Below are 26221 nucleotides of genomic sequence, written 5' to 3'. Positions count from 1 at the left end.
CTTTTTTATTTGTGCATATTATGTACAAATAAGAATATTAGAACTGGATCCCGCGTACCAAAAAAAAGTTGATTAATAGCAAGCTGAAAATTTGTTAAGAGCTTAACAGTGTCTAGTCGGACAAACTTTGATGAAGGGGAACACTGGAAGAGGGGAAGTTTTATTTGTGGAACAGTTTACAGGTTTCGAACATCAGACTACGAAAACGTCCCATGTATTTTGTCGGACAGAACTTCCAATTGATTTTTTACCCTTTCATTAATAGTCTAGGCGCCAGAGGGGTCACCGTGTCCTTTTTAATTCTGATGGGCAAACTCAACGGCTTCTTATGGATTTTTGGCTGCTGATTACGAATTTCGAGGGTGTATTTCGATCCGAGTGGTCAAAAAATTGTTATAAACAATTTAATTGTTTATAAATTGTTTATAAGGCTCTGGCTCATAAACTAAAAGAGATACAAAAGAATGTTTTAAATAGAATTTGTTCGCTAATAAAAAACGAAGAAAAAACGTTTACTAAACTTAAATCCAACAGTTATAACTCAAGATATTGTAAAATTAGTGCATAATGCAAATTTCAAATTGCAAAATAAGTATTTTTTGAAGCTTTATCGATCGTAACTCAGCTTCTACGCATGCAAATGAGCCATAGGGTCTCTAATTTTAAAGCCTCATTAATAGGCTTCCAAACAAAGTTTGTTAGATTACTTTATCTTCATTTTTTTTAAGTTATACCCGTTTGAAGTTATAATTTTCTTAAAAAAAAGTGTACATCAATTTGTTTATAAGGGTTTCAACTAAATTTGAGCTGCAAACATTTATACTTTAATTAACAATAATGATAGAAAAACTCAAAAGGAACATTTTGAGCTTTTTAAAATGTTCGTAAGTTTATTTTTGGTCAAGATATCGATATTTTAATGGCGCGCTATGAGGCGCAAAAGCGGCTCACCGTTAAGTATGTAAGTATTTTTTGACGCTTTATCGATGGTAACTCGGCTTCTACGCATGCAAATGAGCCAATATGTGATATCCATATAAAAATGAATCGAGTTCTTTTAAAGCATCATCATTGCATATAAGACGAGCATTTATGTTGTGGCGGCATACACACAATTGACGTGTCTTGATGATGTTGCAAAAGAACTAGATCCACTTTATATGGATATCATCTAGATAATTAGACTCTGAAGCCCCAGAAAGTTTTAGTTTTACTACCCACAAGAACATACTTAGTACCACCATGTAACTGTAAAAATTGCTCTAAGAACTTATGCAGATGTAAAAAAGCTGAGATTCTCTGTATATCTCGATGCAGATGCATGAAAGATAATGTTTGTAAAAATAGTATTAATAAATAATATCAACTTACTTTTTAGTTATATTTCTGAAATATTAGTTTTTAATGGTTTTTTTCTCATTTAGTACAAAAAATAGAAGACAAAGTAAATAGAATGAAACAGTATGATGATTTATATAAAAATTATATGATAAAATTTTATTAGGATCTTCAAAAATTAAAAATGAAGATAACGTATATAATATACATAGAAATTATAATTTGCATCGAGAAGTTAGGGCTTGTCCATATGTGAGCGGTTTGCCAACGTCGACTGCGCGGTTTACCTGTTTTCCCCTTGTTTTTCTTGGTATTAGGGTGAAACTTCAAAGGCGGCATTAGGGTGAGATCAAGTAAAACAGGTAAACCGCGCAGTCGACTTTGGCAAACCGCCCACATATAAACAAGCCCTTTGCTCGTGAACCTTTACGCAGTGAGTCAATCTCGCGCCTCAGAGCGCGCTATTAAAATATCGATATCTTGGCAAAAAATAAACATACGAACATTTGCTTAAGCTCAAAATGTTCCTTTTGAGTTCTTCTATTATTATTATTAATTAAGGTATAAATCTTTATAGCTCAAATTTGCTTGAAACCCTTATAATCAAATTAATTTAGAATATTTTTAAGAAAATTTTGACTTTAAACGGATATAACTTGAAAACAAATGAAGACAAAGTAATTTAACAAGCTTTGTTTGGAATCATATTCATTAAACTTTAAAATGAGACCTTCTATGGCTCATTTGCATGCGTAGAAGCCGAGTTACGATCGATAAAGCTTTGAAAAGTACTTATTTTGCAATTTGCAATTTGCAGTGTGCACTAATTTTACAATATCTTGAGTTCTAATTTGGTGGATTTAAGTTTAGTAAACGTTTTTTTCTTCGTTTTTTATTAACGAACAAATTTTATTTGAAACATTCTTTTTTATCTCTTTTATTTTATGAGCCAGAGCCTTATAAACAATTTATAAACAATTAAATTGTTTATAACAATTTTTTGACCACTCAGATCGAATTCCACCCTCGAAATTCGTAATCAGCAGCCAAAAATCCATAAGAAACCGTTGAGTTTGTCCATCAGAATTGAAAAGGACACGGTGACCTCTATTTGGCGCCTAGACTATAAACTCTCATGCAAAAATCAGACTGCTATTTATCACCAACATGATTCCTGTCATTTGAAAAAATATTCTACGTGGTGGACAAAAATTTTTTCATATATAATATAAAGTTTGCTATTAACCAAACTTAAAAACAACCTGCTAGTTTTCAAAATCATAAACTTATCAGGATGACACGTTCCACAATTAAATATTCCCCAGTTCCAGTGTTCCCGTACATCAAAGTTTGTCCTACTAGACACCGTTAAGGTAGTATTTACAAATGTTCAGCTTGCTATTAATCGACTTTTTTTGATACGCGAGATACAGGCGTGTATATTTTAATGTCAATTTAAATCTGCTTCGGTAGGTCCCAAACCTATTAAACGAGTTGTTAGCAGTGATGAATCCTCTTTTCCCACATCACAATTCCATCAACTAGGAGTTCTTATGAGACGGGGATTTATTAAAGCCTACAGAGATAAGGTAAGCCAAAATATTTATTACAATTCATTTTTAATTTACTCTGATTGGAGTACGAAGGGAACCTTTCTCGTTGGAACTTTACCGCGCTGAGCAGATGGGACGTGAATTATAAATTGTAAAATTCCCTCATATTCTTTAGTCTCAGCATCCGTTATGGCTTGCATATTTTAGAAGCCTCGGTGGTGTAACCAGAGAAGGTCCCCATTGTTTTCAATCTGGTGGGACGTAGAGTAATATTTTTTTATTTTATGTGCTATTAGATTGAAAACTTTCATTTAATAGAATGTTTGTTATTAAGGGGGGGGGTATGGTTTGAAATATTTTTTTTTATTTCAAATAAAAGTGCATACTTTCAGCAATACTCTCTGAAAATTTCAAAATAATTGGAGTAAAATTACCAGAGATACAGGGTGTTGAATATCCCTACCTTCGACTCGCGTTGCCGCGGCTTCGCGCTAGCACGCTTGAGCGTAGTGAGAAACGTTAAACAACTGTTTGCCTTCTCTTTTGTAGATTACTCCGCAATTCAAAAACCATATTCCAATGTTCATCACTTTACGATTTGGCAGACAAATCACAAGATGAAGATGCAGTTGTCAAAACTTTAAACGCATTTCTCTCAAAACTGCTTTTTCAAATGCGGTGGACATTGTAACTGAAAAAATACTTGACCGATCTACCTGAAATTTTGCAGAGATTTTCTGGGAGAGATTAAATGTCCAGCAAACGACGGCAATGTTGCCAGATTCCTTTTAGCGGGAATTTTAAAATTTTATAGCAGTTTGGTTTTAAATTTGACAGTTCTGTTTTCTCAAGTCAAAAATCTTAACCTTACTTTTACAACTGATTAGGATTATTATTATTATTTTATCTACAATGTAAATTGAAACAATAAATATTGTGCTGTGTCATAATTTCAAACTCATTATGTTGCAGTCTTTTCCAGTTGATAAAATTGCAATTCAAAAACTTTTAGGTAGGTACGTGTAACTTCCACATTATTATTTATTTTTTAAGTATTAAGGTTGATGTTGATATCAAAAATTTAGATTTCAAAGATAGTTTTATGTAGGTAGATACTAATAGAGTAATACTAGATAATATATTAGATACAAAGTAAGCTGTAAGTAGTATAACTGCCCATGTAATCACCTGTTATGTTGTTTTTTTTAGATTTGCACTGTATGGATGGCACAGGAAGAGAACAAGAACATGAAACATCTTATTATGAATGTATATGTATGTGATCCTCAAAAAATTATTTTACAAAACAAGATAGAGAAAGAGCTTTAAAATCCCAAGGATCCTGCAAAATGTTTATTTGGTGTACTAGTCGAATAATAGTATCTAAAAATATTGAAACTATTTTAAAACACATTACGGGCATGAGGATGATAAAGAGCACTTACATAAATACCAAAATCAGATAAATATCTCTTCAAAGTTTATTTTGAGACTTTCTTCAAAAAATGTAAGTACAATATTTGCATATCGACGGTGGAAAGGCAGGACTTCGTAACTGAAAAATTTTTATAACATGAGTTACTTCAGTTTTCGCTTTAGAATAAGTGTATCGGCAGCTATTAAACAGCGATTACAGCTGGGAAAGTTTCCGGAAGGCTTCCAAAAGGCTTTCCCAGCTCTAAAAGCTGTTTAATAGGTGCTGATACACTTATTCTAAAGCGAAAACCGAAGTAACTCATTTTATACAAATTTTTCAGTTATGAGGTCCTGCCTTTCCACCATCGATATACACAATATAATTTAAAACAAGAATGTTACCACTAAATCACTTTTTAAATATTACTCATGAATATTTACTACAGTTTACAATTTCAAACTAGTGTGTTTGATTCTCCTATACCTATATTTTACTTTTTTAGTAAACTTCAGACTGTTCAGGATAGCATAATAGCATAGGAGGCGAATTAAAAAGAATTGATTTACTTACAAGAAAAGATATCACAAACATTAAACTCTCTTATGGCATTGATTTGAAAGATGGGTATATGTACAATGATGATGCAACCAGTGTTTATTTTTGGGTTGAATGCTTACAGACTCATGTCCAATATTATTTTACAAACAACAGGGCATACTAATGGATATTCATTCTGAATTTAACATTTATGATTTTTGTCTTATTTTCCTTAATACTGTGCCAAAAGGAAATGTTAATTAAGTTTGGTAAATCCTTTATCGCAATCGATGGAACTCATGGGCTCAATTCCTATGACTTTGAACTTATGACAGTATTAGTAAAAGATGAATTTGGGAATGGATTTTGTACTGCTTTCTTATTTTCAAATAGAAAAGATACCTACTTTAATTTACCAATTTTTTTAAATACATGTCTGTGTTGGTATTATATGTATAGTCAAATGTTTTCATATTAGGCATAAGCGACACCTTTTACAATGCCTCGTCAAATGTAATGGGTATTGCTCCAACTAGACTGTTAAGTGCCTGGCACATAGATAGGGCATGGTAAGTAAATCTTAATAAAATATCTGATTCTGAAAAAAATCCTATTATGTATACAAGACGTATTAATGATGGTTTAGAGAGAATTAATAGCTTTTTGGGTAGACTTCTAAGTGATGCAGATACATACAATTTTAGTAAGTATTTCCAGTAGAACTACTGCAATAACATCCAACAATGGGCCTATTGTTATAGGAAGGGGTTGTGGAATTTATACCACTATGAACATTCAAAATTTTCATAAAATTTTGGATAAAAGGGTATCCATTAGTTGTTATCAGTTAAGTTTAAAAATTGCACTCATGGAGAGCTATACCATAATATATAATAGGTATATCTCATAATATTACATCTCATATTGTTCACTACAGTAGTAATGAGTGAGCCTGCATACACAGAACCATAATAATATATTATAGTTCGTGTATGCAGGCTCACTCATTACAATAGTGAGCAATATGAGATATAACATATTATAGTATAAGTCTCTGTGCATGACCAGATTAACATGTTTGGTGCCCATCTCGAACAAGCTCCACTTGGTTGGTACCACATACTTAAATCATTTATTTAGTTACACAGTACTACTCACATAACTTATGTGTCGTCAGTACCTTCCGTAAAACCTTCGTGATGCTACCCATACGTCATGGCCACTGAATGTGTTAAAGCTTGTTAATGTAGGAGAGTTATACTAAAATATATATCTTATATTATATTGCCTTAAATAGAAAAAATATCTTATTTAAATTGTATCCATGTAAGTTTTGATTTAATGAAATAAACCTTTTAATCAAAAAAGTGTTGTTTACTTGTGTACACCCAGCAATATCCTGATCACTGATAAATAATATAGTATTACCGGATCCTGATATGCAGACGCCAATAGGGCTTTTCATCGATTGTCATTTGTTTCGAGCTTCTGTCATGAGTCACATAATATTAATGTATCTACATCATACGTCTTTGGTTTGTATCATTGGTATATACCAATAACGTACGACGTAGATATATTAATATTATATGACAGAAGCTCGAAACAAATGACTGTGAATGAAATGCCCTATTGAATAGGGCTTTTCATCGATTGTCATTTGTTTCGAGCTTCGGTCAAGTGTCACATAATATTAATATATCTACGTCATACGTCTTTGGTTTGTATCATTGGCAAGATCAATAACATATGACATAGATATGTTAATATTAGACAACACATGACAGAAGCTCGAAACAAATGACTGAGTGAAAAGCCCTATATCATGTAATTACAAGTCATAAAGATGTCTTTCTATGGTTAAAATTTCACAGCCTAAAGACATCATTTATGTAACTTCTTAAGCCGTCACAAAATGACTGCAATAAGGAAATAGAATTTATTAACTCGCCTCGCCCCCAGGTAAAGTAAAGGTGCTAGGCCACTAAGAATGTTTTTTTCATTTTTTTTTATTTTGCGGCTTTAGCACTTAGCTATTTAGCCAGATACATGATGAGAATTAATACACTATTAAAATACATATTAAAACTAATTCAAATTACTAGTAATTTTATTAATATTCTGAATAATTATGTAACCACTTAATACTAAAATAGAAAAGTGTCCATCTATACTATCCCAACACATTTTCACCTTTGAAATCGTAAATTTCCATTCCCATTAAAAAATAATTTGTACTGTATAAGTATATTTCTTTTGAGCTTCATTTTTTTTTTTCAAAACACTGCAACATATGAGTTTTAAATTATGACACAGTACAATACTTGTTTCAATATTTACATGTAAATAAAATAATCCTAATTACTTGTAAAAGTAAGGTTATATTTAAAATTTAAGAATACAGAACTCTCTTTTAAAATCAAAGTGGCATTGGACTAATTTTAAAATTCCCGCTAAAAGGAAAAAGGTAAATCTGGCAACAGTGCCGTCGTTTGCTGGACATTTAATCTCTCCCAGATTTTCTTTAGACATTTCGTGAGGTAACAACTTCGAGATATTTTTCGTTTAGTGCTTATTTTTTGTTCAACAATATTAAATCTGTTGGTTTTCACAAAATTTTTATCAAAAATTTCGTATTTTTGACTTCTGAGTGATACCAAAAATTCAAAAATCATTAAAAATAAAAAAAAACTTGACGTTGTTACCTCGCGAAACTCGTAAGCTAATTAAATCTTTTTGAATTTTTTGTTTCGTATGATCCAGTGATGAGTTCTGATGTCCACCGCAAAATCCATTTTTTTTGAGCTGCCTGCCAAAATTTGTCGGCAATGGCTTATTTTTCAATATTTTGGATTGAATTTTTTCTTAAATATTCTTTGAACTGTACTTAATATGTTTATTTAATCTAAAAATAAAATATTTTTACCATAGCTTCGAAAAAAAATCACAAAAATGTGCTTGATATGTTGATTTCAAACCATACCCTCCCCCTTAAAAAAATCATTCTAAGAGCAACGCTAAATAATTTATAGATATTCATCTTTATTTCAATATACAGGGTATATTCATTGGGTTTTTTGTTGGTTAATGTATATTGTACATACTTTAACAACTGCTGATAGAGGACCGATCTTGCCGATCTTTATTCTATCAAACTATTCCATATATTTCTATTGTCATCTAGCTTCAGCAAGTTTCTTAAGATCGTGAATGATACCTTCTCCTCTATCTTTTCTCCTTCGTAAGGATGTAGTGGCGCCATGTAATTACTTATCTCTCTCCTGTGCTTGTTGTTTTGCTTCGGAGAATGAGTAAACAGTCATGTCCTTTATTTGGTCCGACCATCTTACGGGAAATTTCTCTCTGGATATTTTGCCCTCTACGTTGCCTTCAACTATCATTCGTTCCATGCTTTTTCTTCTTCTAGTTATAAATATGTCGAAAATATCTCAGTATATTTTACTTGATAGTTGTGTTGAGTCTAGTTTTTATGTTCTGCTAGTATTGAATTAGTTGTATGATGTGGGGTTCATGGTATGCGCAACAAACTGCTTTTTCGATGGTCCAAGTCTCTGAAGCGTAGGTGGCGAAAGGAAATATTAATGTTCAAACAAGGCGTTATTTTGTGTTTTTTTTTTTTTGTAATATCAGTGTTCTTTGGGAGTACAGCAGGGACGCCTCTTGTCACCACTGCTTTTCCACGTTTACTCCGAAATAATTTTCAGAAATACACTTTCTGAAAAACAAGAAGGAATAATTGTGAACGGTGAAGTCATCAAGAATTTGCGATATACGGATGATACAGTACTCCAAACCTCTAGTCAAGAAGATCTGCAAACACTACTTGATAGTGTCGTTGAGAGTTGTAGGGAGGCAGGTCTGGATCTGGAATACCAAAATAATCATAATAAGTAAACAACAGAAAGTTGCAGAGGTAGTACCGTTTATCGGAACGACCACATCGAGTGTCATAGACAGGAGATGGTTCTTGATAACTGGTCCTCGCAAGACACCTAACTCTCACTTATGGCTCCACGTGCCACACCCCAGGCAACTGCATTGGTATTCAGGCTAAACTAAGTGAGGGTAACCAGATATGGTGAAACTGTAACGTCTGTACTCAGAGTGGGCGGGTACAAACGGCGTCTGACCCAGAGTGGGCGGCCGAAACTCAAGCCAAGAAATGGCATGAAGGAAGGCAACGGGATACCACCTTCATTACTTATTATCCCAAGAGAATCACAATGACGCCATTTAATTATAAAATTTCCGGAGTTATAAACAGTTCCCCAATGGGATCTCCGGGGGGAACGCAGTTAAATGATAAAAGCCTAACCCAATTGAACTTACGAAGTAAAATGAAGATCGTACCATGGAACGTGCAAAGTTTGTATGAAGCTGGGAAGCTGAATAACGTAATCCAAGAAGTAAAGAAATTAAAGATAGATGTCTTGGGGATAGCAGAAACATGGTGGCCAGATGTAGGAAGGTGTGCTGTCGAAGGGGCAGTTATATACTATTCTGGAAACCAGGATAAAAACCACAGAAAGGGAGTAGGTATAATAATCACGAGCAAATTATCTGCATCGGTAATACAGTTCTTCCCACTCTCAGACCATATGGCCTTATTCAAACTAAAAGCCAGTCCAGTCAATATCAACATAATTCAGGTTTATGCCCCAACATCGGACTCAACAGAAGAAGATATAGAAATGTTCTACGCAGAACTTAAACAACTGCTTAGTAACGTGAAGAGACATGAAGTAAACCTCATAATGGGCGACTTTAATGCCAAGATAGGGAGAGGTAGAGACGACGATTTAAGAGGCCCGTACGGGAGAGAGAAATGACCGAGGCACGACTATATCAATTTTGCCAAGAGGAAGATAGGAAAATATCTAATACCTGGTTCAAGCTACCACCTAGACGCTTATATACATGGAAAGCTCCAGCGGACCGCCCCGAGAGTATAGTTCGAAACCAGATCGATTACATAATGGTTAACAAAAGATTTGGATCATCAATAACTAGAACTTGTACATACCCTGGCGCCAATGTTCCATCAGACCATGTCCTTCTCTTAGCAGAAATAAAAATAAAAATCACTAATATGAGAAGACCTAAACCAGAACCAACAATAGACTATGCTAAACTTAAAGATGAGAATACCAGAAGAGAATTAAGTATGAAATTAAACAAAGAACTAACAAAGAATACAAAAGTAGAACTAGAAAGAGAAGTTAATTTGGATAACACATGGAGAGCCATAGAGGAAACAATGACGGATGCAGTTAAAAAATAATTAGGTTATAAACAAAAAATACAAAAGAAAAGTTGGATGACTGACGAAATTCTGGCAATGTTCGAAGAAAGAAGAAAACATAAAAACCAAGGGAACCGAGATAAATATCGAGAACAACAACAACGCATAAGAAGAGAAATAAGAATGGCAAAAAATAAGTGGCTAAAGAAACAGTGTGAGGAAATGGAACAGTTACAAAAACAACATGATGATAACAACCCACATAAGAAACTAAATGAGGTAGCTGGAATATACAGAAAAAAGAAATTTTCTAACTTAGAAAATGAACAAGGAAAAATGGCACAAGATGATAGAGAGAGGAAACTCATATGGGAAAAATACATTAAAAATCTCTTTGCAGACGAGAGGCCTGAGATAGAAGTCGTTCAGGAACAAGTGATAGATATTAACAACCTATCTGGTCCCGAGATCAGAATTGAAGAAATTACTAGAGCAATAAATACCTCGAAAGACGGGAAAGCAGTTGGACCTGATAAAATTCCTATTGAGTTACTCAGATTCTTAGATGAAGAGGGAATTACGATACTCCAAAGATTTTTCAACCAAATCTATAAAAAAGGAAAATTCCCTGTCCAATGGCTTGTATCTACCTTTATCCCTTTGCCAAAAAAGAACAACGCAACAAAGTGTCAAGAGCACCGACTGATAAGTCTGATGAGCCATTCTTTAAAAATATTCCTCAAAGTTCTTCACTACAGAATCTCCACAAAATGCGATAAGGTTATTGGTTGCTCACAATTTGGATTTCGAAAAGGCCTGGGTACCAGGGAAGCACTAGTTGCAACCCAAGTGCTACCTCAGAACTGCTACGATCAGAGGAAAGATGTAATTATGTGCTTTATAGATTATGAAAAAGCCTTCGATCGAGTACAACATCATAAACTCGTACATATACTAAAACAACTCGGCATAGATCAAAAAGACATTCGTTGCATAGAGGCTCTTTACTGGAATCAAACAGCTGTCGTCAGGGTGGATAATGAAACAACGCAAGCTCAAAAAATTCTCAGAGGTGTAAGACAGGGATGCATTCTCTCCCCACTACTGTTCAATCTATATTCAGAAAGTATCTTCCAGGAAGCTCTTGAGGAATGCGAAAGCGGCATCAAAGTGAATGGTACCTGGGTCAATAATATACGATATGCGGATGATTCGGTCTTAATAGCAGACAATATAGAAGACCTCCAAAACCTTCTTAATAAAATTGGAGAGCATAGCGAGAACATGGGACTTAGCATCAACATAAAAAAGACGAAGTTCCTTATAATCAGCCGTCAATTATGTCAACATCAAAATGCAAGACTAGCATATACCAACCAAGATGTAGAGCGCGTAAGAAAGTTTAAGTACCTGGGAACCTGGCTACGTGAAGACTGGATGTCGGATATGGAAATTAAATGTCGGATAGAAAAAGCCAGAAGTGCATTCATGAAATTCAGAAACGTCTTTACGAACTCTGACTTTGACCTAAACCTAAGATTAATATTCACAAAATGCTATATATGGTCGGTGCTCCTATATGGCATGGAAGGATGGACTTTAAAAATAAACACAATGAATAAGCTAGAGGCATTTGAGATGTGGATCTATCGACGAATCCTTAAAGTTCCCTGGACCGCAAGAATAACAAATGAAGAAATCCTGAGAAGAATTGGTACAGAACGACAACTGATGTGCACAATTAAAGAGTTTCTGCAAACCTTAATTGAAGGAAAGATCGAAGGAAGAAGGGGAGTGGGCAGGAAGAAAATGTCATGGCTCCGTAATGTCAAACAATGGACAGGACTAAAAAACATAGGAGACCTCATACATACTGCAAGGGATAGAGAAAAATGGTCAAACGTGATCGCGAACATCCATTAGTGGATTGCATAAGAAGAAGAAGAAGAAACAACAGAATATAAAACCGTCTAGATATGTATATAAATAATACCAAACTTGAGCAAGTTGATAAAATCGTTTACCTTGGACAACAATTAAGTTGTAACATAGAAAGTCACGGCGAAATTATATCTAGGATAAAACAGGCCAGAGCCGCTTTTATAAAAATTTCCAAGGTCTTGTGTAACAGAGACCTAAAATTCGCATTGAGGATCCGCCTACTTCGCTGCTACGTGTTCTCGGTCTTACTTTATGGTGTCGAGTCCTGGACTGTGAATAAACTCGATCTAAATCGTCTTGAGGCTTTCGAAATGTGGTGCTATAGAAGAAGTTTAAAAGTTTCCTGGGTGGAGAAGATTCGAAACTCCACAATACTAGAACGTCTCAGCAAGACCACTGAGATTATAAAAAGTATCAAGCAGAGAAAGCTGGAGTATTTTGAACATGTAAATATAGGTTGTAAATATAAATAAATATAGGACATCCCAAATATAGGTTGCTGTAAAATATTATGCAAGGAAAAATAGCAGGCAAACGCAGTCCAGGACGAAGAAGAACCTCATGGTTTAAGAACTTGCGAGATTGGTATGGTGTTGATACAAGCATGCTAATTAGGGTGGCAGTGAATAAAATTAATATAGCTATGATGGTAACCAAGTGTTCTTCGATATTTTTGTGAGTTTGGCTGTTGCCGATCTGGCCGTTGTCATGCGTCTACGAATCTCGTCTTCGTATCCACCACTGTTAGTAATAACGTAGGCTAAGTAATTAAATTATCTGACCACTTCGTAACATGCCAAGTTTCTTATCTCTGTTTGGTTGTTTCCGATTTTAGGAATAAATGATATGCTTTCTCTCATGAGCATCTTTCAGTGCGTCAGTTTTTTTATTTGTTTCTAACGCATTAAATTGTATGTGTCAGAAAAAAAGGCACGTCTGTGATTACAGACATTTATAACATTTATTCTAGTTATTCTAGTTGTCGATAGATGGCGCCATAATCCAAAAAGGAATTATTTCCTAATTATATAATAATATTACGAATATAATCTGTACAATTTATAAGACTATACAAATCAAAGAAAATACCATTTTATAAATGCAATAAACACAATTGATTCGTTTTTATGCCAAATTGCAAATAAAATGTGACAACTGTCAGATTTAACTAATATGTCATGTTAGAATAAATGTCATAAATGTGTATTATCACTAACTTGCCTTTTTTCTATCATTTGTGACGCACTGAAAAATGCTCATGAAAAGAACCATACCATGTAGGCTCTATTATGAATAATACAGAGTAAGTAAGATAAGTCCTAGGTATATTCAACGATCGATAGAATAAAGATCGGCAAGGTGTTTTGTTATAAAAGACAATTACTAGGAATCGTGGCAGAACTAATGTATGAAAAATTAGCGAATATTTTGTTAGAAAAATATAATTATAGATCTGGGAAAAATACTGCTAAAGAACTCTACCAGGGGCGTAACAGAGGCTCCCGCAGCATGAAGCTTGCGGGGGGGCCAATCGGTCAGGGGCCCCAATTGATCATGGATATTAGGTAACCATCTTGTCGTCTGATATTAGGTAAACATCTGTTATTGTTATATTATTTTACGTTGTGTGTTTAAATTTAAGAACGTAAATTTCTCAATAGGCATGTTCGGCAAGTGGATCATCTCACATATATAAACTCAATTCTTTCCGGTCTTCCGAAACTTTTATGGTGACGACAATAAACTATAATGCTTTGTACGTGACCATTGAAAGACTTAAGAATTGCAATTTGCCGAATTTTAGAACAATATTTCTAATTCTAGAAATGGGCTTTCTCTTTACATTAAATGCTAAATTTTAGTATTTTTACTTCTTGGTTTCCCACTCTGTACCCTCTTCCTTTGTTGATGCTGTTGAGGATTTCATTCATGATTAAATTGAAGAGAATTGGGCTCAATGAGTCTTATTCCATTGCCTTATACCATTGTGAATGTCTATAGGTTCTGTAAGTTGTCCATCTATTCTACAGGAACTTCTCTATTAATCTATTATACAGGAGATGGATTACATGTTTAAGTCTTGAAGCTTGCGGGTGGCCCCATCTTGTCGTCTAAGATATGTAAAAATTTGTCATTTTTATATTATTTTACGCATACACACGTAACGTTTTTTTTTTGAAGCAGTGTAGTATTGAAAATAAAGTTGTCCATCAGATAGATATGTATTAATAAAATTTTAGATATATTCCCTGATAGTAGTGCACGAAGAAAGTTGTTCCTCTCATTAATAATACTATGCAATAATGTAATAATTTATTAATTTTTGTTATATTTTATTCTATACCAATAAAGATGAAAAATGTAAGTTGTCATAAACAGTACATGTATACACCGATAGCCCAGTAAATGACCGTTTTGGAGTGTAATTATCAGCGTCACAACGGATTTGCTTGAAAATTTGGATTTTGATTCTACTTACCCTCCACTTGGGGGTAAAAAACATACGTTTAAAATTAAGTCCGGAAATGGTTAAATTGACTAATTATAAGCAATAGTCCATAGTACATCGTCCTTTTTGGGAGATGATTACAAAAGTTTTAATTATCTTAACTGCTTCGTTTGAGCGAGTCTACCACTTTCTGAAAATTTTCAGAGTGCATGTTGAACGCATTTCCGCGTCCCGCGTCATTAACTTATTTACATTGTCGGACTAAAAAAACGCGGCTGTAAATATGTCGGACAAGATATCGACAATCTTTATTATTTAAATATAAGTACTTTAAATAAATTGAAAATTAAGAGTCTAAGCTTTCACTGACATTGAGAATGGTTATTCATTTTTGAAAATTAAGAGTTTTGTGATAACAAAATCGTAGAGTCCGACACCCGCAAGATATCATTCTATACTTTATTTCACGTTAAAAATAGAACATTGCGCTTATGGAGATCAGTGTTGACAAACCTCTCGGGCACGGGTGGCTACTCGACTGCCGATATACGATTCATTTTAATCAGTACGCCGTGGCATCGGCGCGCTTCTATCGTTCATAAGAAATGTATGGGGCTGTCTTCGCAATGTTCTATTCTTAACGTGAAATAAAGTTTAGCGTTTAGCGCGGTAGGTTTGTTATTACAAAACTCTTAATTTTCAGTTTAAAATACTTATATTTAATTAATAAAGATTGTCGATCTCTTGTTCGACAAATTTACAGCTGAGTTTCGTTAGTCCGACAATGTAAATATATTAATGACGCGGGACGCGGAAAGACGCCCAACCTGCACTCTAAAATTTTTCAGAAAGTGGTAGACTCGCTCAAACAAAGCAGTTAAGAACATTTTTAAGACTTTTCTAATAATCTTAAAAAAACGATGTACTGTGGACTACAACTTTTGTTCAATATTTTTCGAGTAATTGCGAGTGAAATTGTTTATTTTTCAATAAAAAAAACTCAAAACTTTTTCTCGAATTAAATATTATTAAAAAAATATTTTTAGCAAAAATGTAGCTTATAAAAAATGGTATATTCATGAAGTCAATCGATACAGTAAAAGCAAAGTTAAAGCTCATATTATTCTTATCTGTCAAAAAACCAAAAAATAAAGCACTTTTAGGGGAAAACTCATTAATTTTTTTTAATGTTTAAAAAAAAGCTTTATTTTTAAAAGCTTTAAAAGCTTTTAGAGTTAAGCTATTGGCAATTCAATATAAATGAGTCAGATTAAATACATTTTAGAAGAATTTTTTACCTAGCAACAACATTTTTGTTTATTTTAGTAGTATTTTGTATTTTGACAACGAAACCCGATTTGGGCTTCGAAACGTTAATAAAATCATTTTTTTGGTAAAATTGTGGCTTATTTCCCATTAAAAATAGTTGATTGTAAAAATTTCACAAGGAAATAGCTCCAGAACAACATAAATAAAATTAGTTATTAAAATGCAATACTGCAAGCAAAATACAATTAACTAAATTTACGTTTATATAATAGTTGCATATCATATCAATATTGTGGAGCAATATATAATTTTTCTTCTTCAGTGACAGTAGGTATGAAATATACGTCAATTTGACAATTTCATTTGACAATATGAATTATTTAAGAAAGTTGCAATATTTCTCCGCTATTCGCGCACGATCGTTTCTCGTATCCCCTCCAAGTACTTGTACACCGCGAATATGTATTATTTTTATGATCTGTAAGTTTGACCGGTTTGTACGCAAGTCGTATTTAGTAACTTTTTAAAGGGGGCCCCATTTCCAATCCTGCGGGGGGCCCCGACGGAGTTTGTTACGCCACTGAACTCTACTGTCATATATTATTTTAAACATAATTATCAAAAATATATGGACTTATCTACAAGTATTTACTTGTCGAATTCCAGATAATTTGGCAAGGTATGGCTAGAATAAAAAATTATTGTTAATACTGACAATGTTACAAAATTATTGATAGCTAGTGATAATATTGTTATGATCTATAACTTAACAATCACTTTTTTATTTTAAATGCACTTGACACAAGACCTTCAAATATGTTTGATAAACTGAATAGATAATTATTTAACAATAAAAAATTCACGGGCTTTACACACACTTTCGAAAGATATAAGATTAAATAAAATGTAGTTGTGAAGTTGTTATAACCTATTTTTTCATCATAAAGTTCTTTATTATAAGAATAAAAAATTGTCTTAAATTTTAAATGCACTTGACACAAGACCTTCAAATATGTTTGATAAACTGAATAGATATTTATTTAAAAATAAAAAATTCACCTTGAAGTTGTTATAACCTATTTTTTCATCATAAAGTTCTTTATTATAAGAATAAAAAATTATCTTAAAACTTTGTTATAATCCGTTGAATATATTATGCAACAAAATCAGTGTAGACAAATTTATATTTATGGACGAAATTTTATAAGTGATGTGTGTACGAGTATCTATGCGCTGAAGATATTTATGTAGACAGTTATATTAACTTGATCTAAAATACTTTAATTCATAATTAATTCATAATAATATCATAAAAGAACTAACAAACCTATTGGTTATAAAAAAAGTAAGTGTTAAGGGCTTGTCCATATGTGGGCGGTTTGTCAACGTCGACTGCGCGGTTTACCTGTTTTGTTGATCTCACAATAATGCCGCCTTTGAAGTTTCACCCTAATACCAAGGAAAACAGGAAGAAAACAGGTAAACCGCGACGTCGACGTTGGCAAATCGCCTGTATATGGACAAGCCCTTAGGCCTCGTTCATATAAGAGCGGTTTGCCAACGTTAACGTCGCGGTTTACCTGAAAAACCCAACCGCCGCGGTTTAAGTTAACATAGAGACAAATGCAACCGCTCTACATCGTACATATTCAACCGCCAGTTTACCAGCGTTTAAACTGGTAAATCGCGGCGTCGACGTTGGCAAACCGCTCTTATATGAACAAGCCCTTAGTCACGCTTATTGGTACCTAATCTATTTAAATCAATAGGATGCTGTCAGTCAGAGGTTGCAAAAAAGTTAAATCGGTACGAATTGTAATTCTATATCATAAAGAAACGCATATTATATGTATTGAGTAAAACCAAAACTTGAGTAGCCGTTAGTATATAGTATAAAATGTTCTAAACATCTATGAAGGCAGAGGCGTGCGGTCCATGGAAGCGGGGGAAGCGCCGCTTCCCTATTTATTCGTCGATATAAGAAAATATATTATTAATTAATATTTAATAATAAAATTTTTTCCCTAATCCAAATAATCTACATATTACCTAGCCAATAGGCATTGAAAAATATTAAAAATTAGTCGCGTACGAACGAACTCAATATGCACAGAATTCAACTATTTGGTTCACTCCTGGCAGAAGCGCATCTCAAAATCGCCGCTTGTCATGCATTTGTCTCTTTTAAAATTGGTCAGGGTTCAATGACCGCAGCCACTAGTCGCGCGAATTTTGGTATGCCATGGAAGCGCTCGTCGTATCGCCTTCCCGAAAGTGAGATGCTCCGACTGTTACTGCTGCTAAGGGGTGCTTAGGTATTACATACATTCGCTTAAAGAATATTTCGATTTAAATTTTTTGCAGAGATATTTCCTTTTACTGATCTTTTATTTGACATTTTACAGAAATCAAATGGTATTGCATTTTGTATAAGACAAATTGATGACTTTATTAATACGATAATTAAAAAAACGAGAGCAGTTTAAAAATATTTGGGATAAAACTGAACATGTGGGGTTTGAACATGAAAGAAAAATAATGAAGATTGATAATTTCGGAGACAGAGAGACAGAGAAAACAGAGGAAACAAAGAGACCTTTTGATAATATTCTACAACAAATGAATTCTAGCTTTCAAAATTTTAACGATTTAAAATTTGTAGAATTATATATAATCTTAATATTTCTAATTATAATTCATCAAAATTTCCCACAGAGGAATTTATGTCATTACAATTAAATAATGAAAATTTTTTGATATCCCAGCTTTGCATTCTCAGTTAAGTATCATTTATGAAACAACTGACATGAATGATAAAGAAATACCCAGAAATCTGGGATTTCTTTATAACTACTGGTTTAAACAAGTCGCTGTGTGAAGTGGTCAAGTTGTGTGAATTAGTACTACTAACTATCCCAGCCAAAAGTGCATCAGTTGAACGAAGTTTTGCAGTATTAAGATGCATTAAAAGTTTCAAATTAAGAGTTTAAAAGAAATTCAACAAGGGAAGACAGACTTTGAAAGTTAGCCCTATTATCCATTAAAAAAGACTGCATTCAACAATTATCAGAAGTTGATAGGAGAATAGACCTCGAGTATAAATAAGTGTCATTTTAGTGAAAGTTGTGTGTTGTGGAAAATGCCTCGGAGTATATTTTTTTTTAACTATGGTTCTTCTTTAGAAAACCAAGCCCGGCGCGAGGACTCAAGGCCCGAGCTAGCAATACAGATCAATGATAGGTCACTAGTCACTAGAAATAGCGGGAATAGAGTGCCTCACGCATCACGGATTTAGTGTGTGAGTCCTTGTACGCAGGACGTCTCATATAATTAAGTACTTTGCTGATAGAGAGCCCCTGCGCATCAGAGTGTTATCAGGTGGAAAGTTGCTCGACCCTCGACCCTTAAGAAAATATTTTTATATCCTTATTGAATCGCTTCCCCTTTCGAAAAAGTCACCGCACGCCACTAATGAAGAGACTTCTTCTTTCTTCAAGTGCCCTGTCAGTTGCGAACGTTGGCTATTAACATGGCAATTCTGAGAACCCACACGAGTGTCTTCTCCTGTCTGGCTATCGCTTATTTTCTATTTTCCCGTGGATAATCAATTGCAGTTGACGGTACTTATCATGTCCCAATACGTGGCCTAGATATTCAAGTCTTCTTTGTTTAATTGTTCTTACGATTTCGTTTCTCTTTTCCGATTCTGTGGATTACCTCCTTGTTGGTAACATGTTTGGTCCAGAATATATAAATAATATGTCGGTACGCCCACATTTCGAATTCTTCTAGTTTTTTCATGAGCGTCTCTGTCAGAGTCTATGTCTTCACACCATGAAGAGACTGAAAATTTTATTTTAAATTAACAGTCGTTTTAGGATACATAGTGCGGCCGATATGTGAAACAATTGCACATTTAATGATACAAACATATAATTTGGACCACATATACTACACATATTAAGGTTTAATTTTAGATATGAGGCCATCTCAGATTTTGCCTTTTACAAAAATGGCAGGCATTCAAAATGGCGGCTATACATATGTGTTTAATAGTACCACAACTTTTGAACGAAAAGTCCGATTTCAACCAAATTTGGTATATAGGTTCTTTTTTTTGATTTATAAGATGCATCTGGTGAACCAGAAGAATTGGTTTACCAGAAGTTGTGTTTTTACTGGTTGTTCATGTAAAAATGTTTTTTTTTTCAATTTTTTCCCTCTGTATTTATTAATTTTTCAAAAAGATAATACCCCAATTGAAAAGACGTAAAAATATTTTGTAGAAAATATTTTGAACTTTTTAGTTATGGTAATTACCATTTAATAAATGCATAACGTATCTTCACATGTTCCTATGTGTGGCAGATTTGTGCAAATATTATAAGAATTATTGTGCATTTAATGGTAGAAACATATAAATTGGACCACATATACTACACAAATCAAGGTTCAAATTTAGATATAAGGCCATCTCAGATTTTACCTTTTACAAAAATGGCGGGCATTCAAAATGGCGACTGTACATATGTGACTAATAGCACGATAACTTTTGAACGAAAAGTCTGATTTCAACCAAATTTGGTATATAGGTTCTTCTTTTGATGTGTAAGACCAAGGTCTTGAACCGTAAGAATGGATTTACCAGAAGTTGTGTTTTTCCTGATTTTTATGTAAAAACATGTTGTTTTTACCAATTATTTCTTCCTGTACATATTAATTTTTCAAAAAGTTGATACCGGCGTTGAAAAGAGCGTAAAATATTTTTTAGGAAATATTTTGAACTCTTTAGTTATTTAGTTTATTTATGTTATATACCAATTAATAAATGCATAACGTATCTTCACATGATGAACCTATGTGCGGCAGATTCGTGCAAATAATATAAGAATTATCGTGCATTTAATGGAAAAAGCGTATAATTTGGACCACACACACTCAGTGTTGCCAATCGGCGGATAATTATCCGATTTGCGTACCTTTTGGAGAGTTGTCGTATCTTCTTCGTACCTTTAAATAAATCGGATATTTGCGGATATTTTTCAGTGTATCTACCATTGACTAAAACTTTCTCATTCATATATTCCCAACACCAACAACACATTAATTTTGTTTGGTTCCACCCAAATTTTTATAAATAGCCTATACTGGATGAATGTTAGTGACATCCGATACTTTTCATCTTTTGACAAAAGGGACATGTGCCGATTCTTTTGTTTATAATTTAAATGCACAAGTGCGTCCACTTAAGGCATACTAATCCAATTCAAATTTCAAAAACCGTTATACAGTGTGAAAGGCACTTTTGGAATAAAATTATTTGTGTCCTTGTTTTAAAGAATTATAAAAAGCGCTGGGACCCGTCGATTTTAATATATATAAATGTGCATTTTTTAAATATAAATTTAAATCTACAGGGTGATTGACGCAAGCCTGGCAGAGTCCATATGTTTTTTTTATTGGAACACCCTATATATTTTTATATTTTTAAAAGCTGCTTAACAACCAATTTTAACGAAATATAATTAACAATAATACAGGGTGAAATTTTGAAATTATTGAAACTACTTATGGAATAAAATTGTCTGTGTACTTATTTTAGAAAATTATTAAAAAATGCTGTACCCGTTAACTTTTAAATTCAAATGGGCCCTTTATAAACATAGATTTAAATATACAGGGTGCGTCACGAAAGTCTAGCATAGTCCATGTTCTTTAGTTTTAATGAATCACCCAGTATATTTTTGTGTTATTAGAAGCTAATGTTATACCTAATTATATTTATGATTTTTTTGAGGAATGTAATGGTACTATGCAGAAAAGGACTTTCCGGCACAGAAACGTCACTTTTCTTCACACTACTGTCAGTTATTCTGTGAGAAAATATTAAGTTTGTTAACATACAATTGTGCAGAAAAATGCATTTGGAATAGTGGTTGTAGAAAAATCTACTTATTTGAAACTAGTTGTATCTAGATATCTACTAATTAACTCAAAAATCCTTCAAACTTTTTGCCTATAAAAATTATTTAGTCGGGCATTAACGTTGAACGCACCACGGGTATTATGGATAATAACTTTGATACCTTAATAACTACAAGACTGTCAAATACATTTCTATTGTTTTAGTTATAATAAATCTTTAGTTGTTAAAAGAGCGTAGGCGCAAAATTTCGGACCAATAATCTTTAAACTTATTAATTTTTTTCGATTCCTGAGAAAACTAATAAATATTTTTGAAAAATTTGAACGCAGAATGAAATATTACATTATTATCGAGGGCTGAAAGTCCCTTAGAATAAACAAAATGTTTCTTTTGAATGAGATATTTAAAATTAAAAATCACACTCAATATTCTGTTTTCCTTTTACCCCTCTAACATATTAGAATAAAAATTATAGAAATCTTCAGAGACTTTCGGCCCTCGGTAATAATGTAATCTTTCATTCTGCGTTTAAATTTTTAAATAATACTTATTAGCTGTCTCAGTACTCGAAAAAATAATGCATTTTAAAAGCATTGACCAGAAATTTTGCGCCTATGCTGTTAATGTAGCTGTAGTTTATTTTGTATTGATTTATTTATTATTTATTTTTCCAGTACCTAGTTTTAGGTAGTTATTACGTTTTAATAAAATAACATTTAAAAGTGTTTTTTTTTACTTAAATAATTATAATAAATTAATATAACGATCCAAATAATGAAATATTTAGATTTATTTATTTATTTATAATTTAACACTTACGATAATACAAAATACGAATAATATAATAATAGTAAGTAAATAGTGTTTACATACATGAATTAGGTAATAATCAGCTAGGATAAGAGATTTTCATCTATAAACGAAAATTGAAATTTAAACTTTGAAATAGAGAATCCAGTAGATTAAAGGGCCGGTTGCGGTTGTTCGAACGCTAATCAGAAATGGAATCAACTGATCAATATCAAATATTTAATTACTGTCAATGTCAACTTTGATTGGGTTGCTGAAAACATAATTGATTACAATTATGAGATTAGATTAATTAATAAATTATCTTAATAATTGTTACGTTAATTGATAATTAATAATTAATTAATCAATCAATTATGGTAATTATCATAATGATAATTGATTACAATCAACTGATTGGCGTACGAACAACGGATTTTGTTATTTGATGGTTGTTAGGGGGACTAGAAGAATAACATTGGCAACACTGATTTTAATAACAGAATATTTTTTGACCTAGCGTACCTTTTCGTGACAAATCGGATATTTTTCGAGTGATTATCGGATAATCTAGAGAAATGCGATTGGCAACACTGCACACACTACACATACAAAGATTTAAATTTAGATATGAGGCCATCTCAGATTTTGTCTTTTATAAAAATGGCGGTCATTCAAAATGAATCTGCTGCACATAGGTACATGTGAAAATACGTTATGTATTTATTGAAAATAAAATATGACGAACTGATGAAAATATTAAATTCAATTGGTCTAGACAGCAGAGATCGCCGTATAATAAACAATATCTATTACGAACAAACTGCAGCTGTTAGAGTAGGGGATCAGTTAACAGACGACATAAAGATAAAAAGAGGTGTGCGACAGGGATGTATATTGTCCCCATTATTGTTCAATGCATATTCAGAGCACATTATGAACCTAGCGCTAACGGACATAGACGAGGGAATACTTATAAACGGAGAACGATTGAACAACATAAGATACGCTGATGATACTGTCATTTTTGCAGACAGTCTTGAAGGTCTGCAGACACTTGTCTCCAGGGTGGCAGAAGTAAGTAGCAGGTTTGGGCTTGATTTTAACATAAAAAAAAACAAATACATGGTTATAAGCAAAAATAGGATACCACTTGGTCAATTACTAGTTAACCAACAACCTATAACACAAATCACCAACTTTTGTTATTTGGGTGCAAACTTAAATGAACAGTGGGACCAATCGACGGAAATTAAGATAAGGATCGAGAAGGCAAGATCAGCCTTCGTCAAAATGAAAAAAATCTTTAACAGCCACGATATAAAATTGGAAATAAAAATTCGTTTACTAAAGTGCTACGCATTCTCCGTTCTTTTATATGGCGTGGAGTCATAGACCTTAACTGAAGCATCACTGAAGAGACTCGAAGCATTTGAGATGTGGTGCTATAGACGCATTTTGAGGATTTCCTGGATAGACAGAGTTACCAACGAAGAACTTCTACATAGAATGGGTAAAGAGCGCGAACTAGTCGTAACCATAAAACGTCGCAAACTGGAATACCTGGGCCATGTAATGCGTAATGAACAACGATATGACCTACTTCGGACCATACTTCAAGGTAAAGTGCATGGGAAAAGAGGTCCAGGACGAAGAAGAATATCCTGGCTGCATAACCTGCGAAAATGGTTTAACTTAACCACTACCGGACTTTTCAGGGCAGCAGTCAACAAAGTCAGAATAGCCATGTTAGTGTCATAGAAGAAGAATTTATTAAAAATGGTAATTAACATAACTAAAAAGTTCAAAATCTTTCATAAAAAATATTTTTACACTCTTTTTAATGGGGGTATTACCTTTGTGAAAAATTAATATACACAGGGTGAAAGAATTAAAAAAAAGAACAACATATTTTACATAAAAAACAGTAAAAACACAACTTCTGGTAAACCGATTCTTCCGGTTCAAGACCTCGACCTTATTCATCAAAAAAAGAACCTTGATGCCAAATTTGACTGAAATCGGACTTTTCGTTCAAAAGATATCGTGCTATTAGTTACAAATGTATAGCCGCCATTTTGAATGCTAGCCATTTTTGTAGAAGGCAAAATCTAAGATGGCCTCATATCTAAACTTGAACTTTTTTATGTGTGTTATATGTGGTCCAAATTATATGCTTCTACCTTTAAATTCACAATAATTCTTATAATATTTGCGCGAATCTGCCACACATAGGTATATGTGAAGATACGTTATGCATTTATTAAATGGTAATGAACATAACTAAAAAGTTCAAAATATTTCCTAAAACATATTCTTACGCTCTTTTTAATGGTGGTATTACCATTTTGAAAAATTAATATATACAGGGTGAAAGAAGCGAGTGGTGTGTTGTGTGACAGAAAAATTCCAATGAAGCTGAAGGGAAAATTCTATAAAACTGCCATAAGACCGGCTATGATGCACGGAACTGAATGTTGGGCAGTGAAAAAGAAAGAGGAACAACGAATGCATGTGGCGGAAATGAGAATGCTTAGATGGATGAGTGGAGTGACAAAGAAGGATAAAATTAGAAATGAGTATATTAGGGGAAGTCTAGGTGTGGCACCAATTGATGCCAAAATGAGAGAGCATAGGTTAAGATGGTTTGGTCATGTTCAACGTCGAGACGTTAATCACCTAATACGAAGAATAGCTGAAGTGCAGATTCCTGGAAGGAGTAGGAGAGGAAGACCAAAGAAGACCTGGGGGGAGACGATAAGGCAGGACATGTTGGTAAAGGGGATTAACATTGATATGACCCAAGATAGAATTGTGTGGAGAAATGCAATTAGGGAAGTCGACCCCGCATAGGGATAAGGCAAAGAGAATGATGATGATGAATATATACAGGAGAAGAAATTGAAAATAAATTATTTACATAATATAAAATACTTTTACATAAAAAACCAGGAAAAACACAACTCCTGGTAAACCGATTCTTCTAGTTTACGACATCTATCTTGTAAATAACAAAAACAACATATGTACCAAATTTGGTTGAAATGGGACTTTTCATTTAGAAGATATCGTGCTATTAGTCACATGTATAATCGCCCAATTTAAATGTCCGCCATATTTGTAAAAGACAAAATCTGAGGGCGCCTGATATCTGAATTTAAACCTTTATATGTGAAGTATATGTGGACCAAATTATATGCTTGTATCATTAAATGTGCAATTCTTATAATATTTGCACGAATCTGCCGCACTAACAGAAGGTGTACAACAGCAGTTAATGACCGTTTTTTAATCACAAAACTCATCGATTGCATTTTGACACAATTGATGTTCCGTGAGCACTGGAAAAAATATCCTACTTACTGAGAAGACTACGACACAATTATGGAATTCAGGCGGGCACAAAGAAGGGTACAGAAAAGTAGGGAAACGATACACCAATTCTTGTGTTTGTCGAGTCTGTTATAAATCTTCTTTTTCACGTGCCATATCAGAATTATCCGACGTTGCGTTGGCGATTACCATTGCGAAGGCTTCTCGAACTTCTGAAATATTGAGAATATGGCAATATTCCAACATATGAAATAATTGTCAACTGCATTTGATGTCGAGTCCATTCACGAATGTTTTCTAACCAAGAAACTTGTTTTCTTCCTACACCCCAGCAAACAGACCGACGTGTTAATTACGTGAATTTTGGGTACATTTGTCACCAATATACGTAAATTGCTTACGTGAA

At 33.4% G+C, this 26221-nt stretch overlaps 1 protein-coding gene across 1 annotated transcript in view; it reads left to right on the top strand.

Moving 5' to 3' along the window:
* LOC114328603 (ATP-binding cassette sub-family G member 4) overlaps window positions 1-26221 on the top strand; it is a 244690-nt gene that overhangs the window by 181733 nt on the left and 36736 nt on the right. The window contains exon 6 of the mRNA XM_028277492.2: window positions 2812-2927. Within this exon, the coding sequence (XP_028133293.2) occupies window positions 2812-2927 (116 nt within the window). The remainder of the gene's footprint in view (window positions 1-2811; window positions 2928-26221) is intronic.

Source organism: Diabrotica virgifera, chromosome 1, assembly GCF_917563875.1.
Source record: "Diabrotica virgifera virgifera chromosome 1, PGI_DIABVI_V3a".
Taxonomy (NCBI): domain Eukaryota; kingdom Metazoa; phylum Arthropoda; class Insecta; order Coleoptera; family Chrysomelidae; genus Diabrotica; species Diabrotica virgifera.
Note: the sequence above shows the minus strand (reverse complement) of the source record. Positions and strands in the feature narration are given on the sequence as shown.